The 9,845-nt window shown below is 39.3% G+C and overlaps 2 protein-coding genes across 5 annotated transcripts in view; both read left to right on the forward strand.

Annotated features, from left to right (window-relative positions):
* The first annotated feature begins 633 nt into the window (after positions 1–633).
* On the forward strand, positions 634–5,437 carry LOC115595087 (apoptosis facilitator Bcl-2-like protein 14). Of its 4 annotated transcripts, none has more exons than XM_030439173.1 (7): positions 634–781; positions 2,494–2,929; positions 3,448–3,582; positions 3,778–3,839; positions 4,070–4,231; positions 4,412–4,525; positions 4,628–5,437. In XM_030439173.1, exons 2-7 carry the CDS (start codon positions 2,506–2,508, stop codon positions 4,673–4,675), a joined length of 945 nt encoding a protein of 314 aa, XP_030295033.1. In that variant the 5' UTR covers positions 634–781; positions 2,494–2,505; the 3' UTR covers positions 4,676–5,437. The 4 variants fall into 4 exon arrangements, with proteins under 4 accessions (XP_030295033.1, XP_030295032.1, XP_030295035.1 ...); XM_030439172.1 differs by having other exon boundaries at positions 2,497–2,929; XM_030439175.1 differs by having other exon boundaries at positions 2,497–2,929; positions 3,448–3,567.
* A 550-nt stretch (positions 5,438–5,987) lies between these two features.
* The window catches only part of rassf3 (Ras association domain family member 3), a 69,898-nt gene continuing 66,040 nt past the window's right edge, over positions 5,988–9,845 (forward strand). Inside the window, exon 1 of the mRNA XM_030440238.1 lies at positions 5,988–6,658. Within this exon, the coding sequence (XP_030296098.1) occupies positions 6,133–6,658 (526 nt within the window). The 5' untranslated portion in view covers positions 5,988–6,132. The remainder of the gene's footprint in view (positions 6,659–9,845) is intronic.

Here is a 9,845-nt window from a genome sequence, read left to right on the forward strand (position 1 = left end):
TTGCGTCATGTTTGCACATGATGTTTGTGGAGACAGCTGTTGTAAAAAAAGGAAGAATTATTTGTCTGCTCAATCAAAATAACCATGCAGGTTAATTCTTTTTAAATGTGCCCAGTTTCTCTAAAGATTTCAGACTGAAGACATTTTGAGACATTTTTAGGGGCCCGACCATGATTTCATTAGTAAATGTGCTTGGACAAACATCTTTAAGAATGTAAGTTCTGTCTTTTTATTATTTAATTCACACTTCCTCTTATCTCCTGCCACAGCTCAGTGCCAAAACGCTCTGTTTTAAAGTTCTACGTCACAACAAGTCGAAACAAAACAAGATTAACTTTGTTCTGGAAGTTTCTGTCACCACAAAGAAAAAAACCTCCCTCTGTTTACTTTGTGCTGAATGTAAAATGTTTGTGGGAAGAAGATAAAATCTTGTACATACATTTGAGGCGTAATGACGAAGCATACCAGACTGTACAGCTGTAACAACATTTGATTAATCTCATCATTTTAAAATAAATCAAGTTGAAACTCCCTGTTCTGTTTTATTTTTTTGCTGCTGTCACTATTTCCAGTTTCACTTTCGTGTATTTAGAAAAAAAAAATACGGAAACGTCATCACGCAAAGACGTCATGACAAGATGGTGACACGCTCTACGTAACGCCTGTGAACCGTTTAAGTACAAGGGAGGGACACTTAAAGCAGGTCAGTCGTTCGTAAACTTCGACAGAAGTCGCCTATCGGATGATTTAGTGTCTTACCGGCTTTATAATCACTTGGACCGTAAGTACTCGTGTTTTTATGTGTTTAAAAATACTGTACATACATGATTTAGCCGTTGACAAGAGGTGTAAAGTGTGTTTTGGTAGTTTTCGCAGATGAGTAAGTTACGGTTTGAATGGCAAAAGTTGAATTTAACTAACTAACACTTACTTACTTACATACTTGTTTAAACAACGTTTGAATAAAGTTAGAGTCGGATAAATAACAGTTCTGATCATTTCCAGTTCAGTTTACAACTTTTTCAGAACTAACTAACTCACAGAGAGCTTCCTAACTGACAGGAAGACAACCGGTAACGTTTAGATCGCTGGTTTTTAAACCGTTCCGCCATTTTAGAGCCGTTAAACGAACTAACCGACGTATTTGTTTCATGAACTTTTACGTACTTTGACCTTTTACAGTTAACTAGTCTCAATATAAATTTCTCGAGCTTCGTTTTTCAGCAAAATTGCCTTTAATACATTTTTAAGTTTTTATTCTATGTAATAAACATGCCGTGTAACAGTTAATCGTTTTTATTATTTTTGTTATATTTGGTGGTGTGTTTGCGGAAACAGCTGGTTTATATTGGGCTGACCAGCTACATGCCCAGGCATGACCCAGTTAGTTCCCACTGTCACACCACAAGAGGGTGGTGTGTACATCCAGGTTATTTACTGAAGACAGACCATACAAGGTCAAAATATAGTAACGTTTCATAAACATCAAACACGTCAGATGGAATAAATCAACAGAAATTTGACAGTAATTAGGAAAAAAATCATTTATTCAGCAAAGACAAGACTGTTTCCAGATTCTCCAAATGTAAAGATGTGCTGCTTCTCCCTGTTTTAAAATGATTGCAAATTTTAAAAATTGGGTTGATTTATGCAATCTGGAGAAGTAACGTCTTGTTCTTGTAAAACTTGAAAGGCATTATTGCACAGTTATTTGACATTTATAAAGAATAATGATTACTTGGTTGATCAAATAGAATCACTTGGTTTGGGAGTAAATATGATCAAAATGGACGTAAAGCCGATAAGAATCAGAAGAATAAGGAAGAACACATGACCAAAGAATGAATACACTGAATCTTATTAGTTGCATTTTTAAATATGCTGTTAACAAAACTTAATTAACATCTTATGTATTAAAGTAAGGCTTTAACAACAATATTTTGACCCGATTAACTGTCAATTTCTCAGAAAAATGTTGTCTATGATGACAAAAATACCCCTGACAAGTTTCCAGAACCAAATATAACCTCGTCAGATTGCTTTGTTTGTTTGAAAAAACGATCTCAGACAAAATCCCAGACACTCAGTTTATGATAACGAAAGCAGGTAATCTTCACATCTCAGAAGGTGGGACCAAACTGATCATTAATAGACAAATTGTTTTGGTTCTATTAAGGAGGAAACATGAAGAAGCACAACACCAGACTGTTGCTGTAAAGTCAATTCAATTCAATTCAAAGAACTTTATTTTTTCGTTAGGAACTTCATTTGTAAAAAGCATCAGTGCAGTGCAAATTTAAAGTCATGCAAAGCAGTGAATATCTAATCTAAAATAAAAACTAAAAAACACTTTTGTTTATTCAAACTTTTCTTGCAGAATAATAGAAATAGGTAAAGAAGCCTCACAGAAGAAATTAACACATCCATATTCTTTTTAAGTGACCATTTAATTTTAAAATGTTATCATTTTGATGATCTTTAATTTTCAATCAGCAGTGAAGCAACATGGCAAACGACCAAGTGACAATCCACGACCCCTTCTCCAACCACAACAACCTCACCAGCAGCACAAACTGCGACCTGAACTCTACCTCAGATCAGGACAGCATGGCGGACACCGTGGAGCTCCGAATGATGATGGCCTATGCAACAAGGAGACGGCCAAAACAGAAGGTTGAGTCTCCTACGCAGGACACCCCGAGTGCTCCGAATGGAGTTGCACATTCAAACGGACCATCGTCACCTCCGACTCCAGACAAGACTGAAGAAGAGGGGGAGGAGAAGAAGAAGAAGAAGAAGAGGAAGATGAAGAGAATTAGAAGTTTGTTGAAACGTTTTCCCTGCATCAAACCTCAGACGGACGACAAAGAATTCGACCAAATTCCTGAGAACACACCTGATGTCGCAACCAGAGGATTAGTTATACAAGGTGAGTGATCAAATATACACAAATACATTCACATCACATTAGGGCTTCAACTACTGATTGTCTTTATTATTGAATAGTCTGAATGATTGTTTTCCCTGTGCAGTAATCATGAAAATAATCACTGCTTACAGAATATACTCATATCTGTTTTATAGCGATCATGTTTAACCAGAATTCCACCTCCATGGTTTCTCTCCTTGTGTGACACATTTCACATTAGTTTCCTGTAAGTTGTAAAAACTTGCCGAGTCATTTCTCTACCTTTACTGACACGCAAGTTTATTTCAGCATTTACACCTGAGTTAGGAAGTTCTATTGTTTGAGATATGCAGTCACAGCTTTCTCTGCGATGTGACCTTTATTACCAGCAGGTAGTCTGTGAGTCAGGTAAAGGTTTCCACCTCTACGTCACAGGTTGTCAGAGTGTGGAGGTCTCTGGAGAGGTGGACGAAGGAAAGAGCTTGTAACACGTGTTTGTTTTTACTCTGTTTCATTTCTCTGAACTTCTGTTCGTTTAGATCCCAAAGACGTCGAAGACAAAGAAAAGGATGAGTTGGAGAAGGTGGTGGAGCGACTGACGGAGCTCGCCAATGAAATCCCGTTCACTCCTCCAGAAGTGGAGTCAGATGCACCAGAAGGTGATCCATCAGACCGTTAGTTTGGTTTCCTGCCTACAGAATAAACAAATAATAAGTAGACATGTTGTGTCTCATGCAAGAAGGTTACAATATTCCTCTTCTCATGAAACTTGCTCATATGAGTGTTTTAAGTCTGATCTTGCAAACTTTATTGCACAGACCGTCTTGTATTCTGTGTTTTGATAAATAATCATGTGTTCTGTTGTGCAGATGAAGTGGAGAAAGTGATCGGCCTGCTGCTGAGGGACGCTGGAGACAGACTGAACGAGAAGGTAAACAGCTTCTTCTGACAATATCACCTTTTAACCTCTACTGGATGTTTATGATCTACAGTAGGAAACATAATTCCTAATTTTGCCATAATTCTGCTCCAAAAAAACCCCAATATCTTCTTTAAAAGACATATTTTGGTGTGTGAACTGGTGCCAGTTGTCTCCTCTGTATTAATTAAATCTGTTTCACTGATGAAAACTAAACACAAGATGTTTCTCGTCTCCATCAGGAGCTGAAAGATGCCAACATCGCTGCAGAGCTCTTCTGGAACTACAGTTTCTTTGAGAAGCTGGTAAAGGCCTTTCTCATCAGGATGGGCCTCATTAGCCCGGAACCCGACACTCTGGGGCCACAAGCATCCCCCAAAACCCAGATCGCTGTGACCTGTGAGGTGAGAACAACTCAACAGTTTATACCGTTTACTGTTTTTTCTTCTCTCACCATATTATTAATCAACTTTATTAAGCAATCTTGCTGCAGAGATTTGGCTGGAGTATAAACGGTGAATCATTTCTCTTTATAGAAAGTCTGTTTTGGTTGGTAAGCTGAACATGTTTCTGTTCTCCGGCAGGTCACCAGTCGTCTGTCGGCCGTGAACACGCTGCCCATGGCCCGGATGCTCGATCACGGAGCCAGATATGTGCGGGATCATTATTCATCCTGGGCTCAGCAGGAGGGAGGATATGTACGTCAAACACACACACACCTTCTAACACCTCCTTAAAACAGTCTGCTCTGTGCTGAAGCCTTTTTCAAACGAATGCTGATATTTTCTCGTCTTTCGCAGGAGGAAGCTTTTCACAGTGACGACGAGGATGAAGATGAAGTCCACTGAAAAGAAAGAAGTGGTGAAATCTGCCACTCGGTTCCTTCAGCTTCAATCGATTCCTTCAGTCTGACATGAAGTGGAGAGCTTTAGCATCCCACCGTTAGCACACCTCACCTGTACATATGTGTCATCTCTGAAATCACTCTTATCGAGGTGTCACTGGTGCTTCAAGAGCTTTAAATTTGTCAGGATCAGCCAATTCAGTTTACATGCACGTGAAATGAGACCTGATGAGCATTAACGCGTCTGTATGCATTAGAGGAATATTAAAGCGTGATTCTGACGACTGACGTCTGATGTGCCGAAGACTTTCAGGGACCCAGAGCCAAATGAACAGCAGCTTGTGCCAATGAACGACAGGAATGTGATTTTAAAAGTTTGTAAGGAAGCAGCAGAATTCGTGCTGTAGTTTATCAGACAAAAATACTATATTTTCTTAAGATGATGAATGATTATTGTCAGCATTTGCACTTTGTCATGAGGGATGGGGCCAAGTCTGTTGTAGTTTTTGTTTTATGTAATTGTAGCCGTTATTCGCTAATGTGTGATTGTTTTAGTGATGTTTTCTGTTTTGTTCTTTATTCTTAATATTTATAAAACGATTTGTTCTTGCAACAGAATGAAAAAAATAAAACTGGACACTTCATTTTCACCAGCAGATGAAGTCCTAATGTGTCAGTGGCATTAATATAATAATAGTAACTACATCATCATTTCCATGTATGTAAAGGAATTTAAATAAAGGCCTTTACTTTTTTACAACGTTCACACGCTTTGTCTTCTTGGATTTTGCCCAATAAGAATCTTTAAATGTTAATGAACGACGCCATCTTGTGGACAGAGGGGGAACAAACATGTCGACAACAGAGCAGAACTCCATTTGAATTTTTGATGATTTTAGCGTTTTTACATTTTTTATGTTCTAATCACTTCGCCAGTGCTTCCTCAAGGTGACAAGCTGTCATATCAGTTGTTTGATAAATTCGTTATATAAATAAAGAGCAACAACAGCACTTTGCTTTATTTAAATCTCAGAGGAAACAACTTTGGCATGTGAAGCATCATGCCACCTGAAAACAAAAGTTATATTTTGATTACGTGTGTGTTTTAATGGGTGTAAGATTAAAGAGGACAGTCCGTAAATTCATGGAGTTATTTGAATCGTGTTTGCAAAATGACTGCCGGTAGTTAAAACAAAATAATCTTTAAATCTGCATTTTTCTTAATGGGGTTTGGCGTGTACTCCCCCGGATCGTATCGGCATGTTTCCCAGTGAAATGAGATCCAACCCGTTCCCCTGAGCACCGACTGCCTCAACCTGCTTCACCGACAACAAACACGCACACCTTCAGCACGAGACATCGGTCGGTGTCATCCCTTCTGACGATGACGTCTCACCTGTCTGTCCAACAGCTCACACACCTCAACACACTCGTTACGCAGCGGACTGAGGAGTGTGCGTGATGTTTAACGTCGTGCACCAGGGTCGGAAATACGCGCCCACGCGCTCCTCGGTCACGGATGACTCTCCATTAACCGTGCAGACCGTTCTTATCCACAAATCCCTCGAGCCACCGGAGGCGACCTGGCCGCCACCGGGCGCCAAGATGCGGATCTCCAAGGCCAACAAGGGCGCGGTGGTGGTGAGAGCCGTGCGGCGGCATCCGTCTCCTCAACCGGCCAGTCTGGAGAGCCTGGAGGCGGCTTGGAGTGAGAGAGGACAGCCGGAGGTGAAACCAGCAGCAGCGGAGGGTTTACAGAGTCCTGAGCCAGAAGGGAACGGGATGGAAAGTCCCGGTGGAGGGCCAGTGAGGGGCAGGAAGAAAGGCTTCAGACCCCCCGATGTGAGGACCATCTTCACCCCCGGAGAGAAGGACCCCAGGGTGAGAGAGGAGTCCGGGGAGGGGCACGACTTCGAGTCTGGAGGCGAGAACACCTGGTGTGACGTGTGCTGCCAGTACATCTTCCAGGAGGGTCTCACCTGTGCAGGTGAGTCTGCAGATGGGGTGTAGAGGGGTGTTGGTGGGTGGGACCCCTGAGCCCCTTCAGAGGGCGTTATAAGACTCATTTGGGTGTCAAACCTTGTCAGGAGGGTCAGATGTCAATATAATATATCATATGTAATAAGAATAATAATCAGGGGCTTCAAGTTTGATGGTTTTTAATGTCAAAATTCAACAAAATATCAGTTTTTGTTAGATTTTTTTATGTCTCTTTAGACCCGCCCATAAACCACCAGAGTATTATCTTATTTTCTACAATAAATATCTTATCAATAAGCCTCTTAACCAGTAAATCCGAAGTGAATGACCATCTAATAATGGACAATGTTGGCACCAAAGCTGAAAATTCAACATTTATAAAAAAATAAATTGCTGTTCTCCACAAAAGTTAAATACCAAGCACCAAACCACAATCAATGGATTATAATTTGTTGTTGAAAAAAATATTTAAATGACAAAAGTAGAATAACAAACAGTAGATTTTTGTGATTATTTTAAAATACACAAAAAATTGAATGGAGTTTGGTTGGTTGTTTCAGCCTCCTAAATGTGAGGATTTGCAGTTGTATATCACAGGAAAGTTAATAACTTTAGGTCATAGACTATTGGTCATACAAAACAAATAATTTTATAGGCATAAGTAAAGGTAGGGAGCTTTTACTGTAAAATAAAACCAAATATAACATTTATATCTTAGAATAAACAGAGTATTTGGGGGGTTTATGGAGTCAGACACGAGTCAGAGAGGCCACCTTGCTCTGCTGCACACTCACATCCAAATTAACATTCTCAGGGAACTCATAAATCATTTAACAAGTTTTAATAAAAGTGTCATCAACATTTCTGGGTAACACGATTCTGACATGAAGTGAAAAGCACATGTTTAAAGCTGGTTTAATGACATAAGTAGGCACGGCTCTGAAACGCAGCCCGGCAGCTGGAATGCAGTCGGTATGCAGACGGACCGGTTCTGGTCTTAAAGGAAACGATCCTCCAGTACAAACTGTGGACCTCCCTGTGTCCACGTCTGTCTAACAATAAACAATAGAAAGAGGAAACAGAAAAAGACTTCTTCCTCGTGTGTTGGCTCCTAACATGGCTGCCATGGTGCTTCTGTTTGCGTCTTGATGGAAATGAGACGTTTTGAATATTCAAACTACTGCTTTTTAAAAACCTCACTTTTAAAAATTTTGCCTTTTATTCTGCTTCCCCCCTTTCTTGACTTGGTTACTGTCATTAAAACGTGATTTATATGGAACTCAGGGAAGAAACAGGAAATAAGAAACTCAGTCATGCCTGAAGATGTTTGTTTTTGTTTTTTTTTACAAAATAGCTTGAGTGAAAGTCATAATTTGGCCTTAACTTTTGAATTAACAGTTAACATTGATCAATTAAACTAAAAAAAATAGCTTATATGAAGGAACTTCAACAGTGGAATTAAACTCAAGTGTTCTGCTGCTTCAGCCTCAGTTTGTTGTGTTAGCTGACATTAGCTAAAGCGGGCTAATGTTAGCAACAATACGTATACAAATTAACAACTAATCACGAATCAGTGCATTCAGCTAACTTTAGCTAATGTTAGCTACAGTACGTATTCACAGTAGAATTCATAACTAAAACATCAGTTAAGTCAGCTAATGTTAGCTAATGTTAGCTACAGTACATATTCACAGTAGAATTCATAACTAAAACATCAGTTAAGTCAGCTAATGTTAGCTAATGTTAGCTACTATATGAATTTACAGCTGAATTCATAACTGTGACATCTGTGAATCGAGCTAACAGCTAATGTTAGCTACAGTGTGTTTTCACTATAGAATTCATAACTAAAACATCAGTTAAGTCAGCTAATGTTAGCTAATGTTAGCTACAATATGAATTTACAGCTGAATTCATAACATCTGTGAATCCAGCTAAGGTTAGCTAATGTTAGCTACAGTGCGTTTTCACAATAGAATTCATAACTAAAACATCAGTGAAGTCAGCTTACTTTTGCTAATGTTAGCTACAATACGTATTTCCAGTAGAGTTCATAACTTAAATATACGTAATTCAAGTGTTTAGCTGCTTCAGCCTAAGTTCGTTGTGTCAGCTGAAGTAATGTTAGCTAGCGCTAGTTAGCAAGCTTTGCACAGATATTGCTGCAGTTTTACTGGCATTATTGAGACAGATAGCCGACTTAATGACTTTTGTTGTTGTTATATGACATTTTAGTGAGCAACAATTAAACATTTAACAGGTTTTACCACAAAATACACTACAAAAATAAACATATCATTAAATAAATAGTAGGCTATAAACTTAAAACACAAGGGCGTGAGTACATGTTTTTGTTTGCGTTTGTTTCCAAGGTCAAGATAAACGTTTAAAGTACCTGCACCTGTTAATAATTGATGTTCATGTATTTCAGTTCAGATCAATAAGCAGCCAGAGTCTCGTATGGTCACGTATAACAGGTTAAGACAACATAAACAAGGCTGACGTAGATACGAAACAAACTTCTGACTCTCCCTCCTTCATCCATTCAGCCTTTTAACCTTGTTATGTTCACAGATAATAGTCGAGCTCTGTGTTTCCCGTCAGTGTTTCCAGCAGTGCTGATGGACTTCATGTGAATGTGTGTGTGTGTGTGTGTATTAAGTGTGTGTGCTGATTGTTTCTGCTCGTTTAAAAGCCGTTTCCGCAGTTGATTGCCACTCAGGAAGCCTGTGAAAGGCCCATTACTCCATCTGAATTTCATCAACCTTCCCAAAAGGACAGAAAAGTGATTTCAGATAAAAACTAGAAGGGAAACGTGATCGCTGACGCCCTGCAGCGCTCTGCACGGACTGTCGCTCACCTGGTTCACTTATTAACACGCAGAAATGTCACTTATGAGTAATTTGAGGAAGCTTGTTTAACTATTTCTTTTAAATATTAATTTGTCAGGACGCTGAACTTCACCCAGTGATGCAGAGTATTCAAATCCTTACTGAAAGCCTCTAAAGGGGACTTTTGTGTTGAGTCTGGCGCCCCCTGTGGACAAAAGATGACAATAGTGAAACAAATAAAACTTTGTTTTAGTGACGTAATGACAGAGCAGCTTAGATTTAGTTGATTAAGAACAAAGTGTTGTGCTTAAAGGGACTTTTTACAGTTTTTGTCAGCGCTCTCTTGTGGACAAACTGTGTCAT

The sequence above is a fragment of the Sparus aurata genome, chromosome 14, assembly GCF_900880675.1.
Source record: "Sparus aurata chromosome 14, fSpaAur1.1, whole genome shotgun sequence".
Taxonomy (NCBI): Eukaryota; Metazoa; Chordata; class Actinopteri; order Spariformes; family Sparidae; genus Sparus; species Sparus aurata.

Bases quoted from the DNA above. Each gene is read 5' to 3' on its own strand.
- LOC115595087 (XM_030439173.1), top strand. From the start codon at position 2,506: ATGGCAAACGACCAAGTGACAATCCACGACCCCTTCTCCAACCACAAC. The intron at 3,583-3,777 runs GTTAGTTTGGTT...TCTGTTGTGCAG, and splicing joins AGAAGGTGATCCATCAGACC to ATGAAGTGGAGAAAGTGATC. The intron at 4,526-4,627 runs GTACGTCAAACA...CGTCTTTCGCAG, and splicing joins CTCAGCAGGAGGGAGGATAT to GAGGAAGCTTTTCACAGTGA.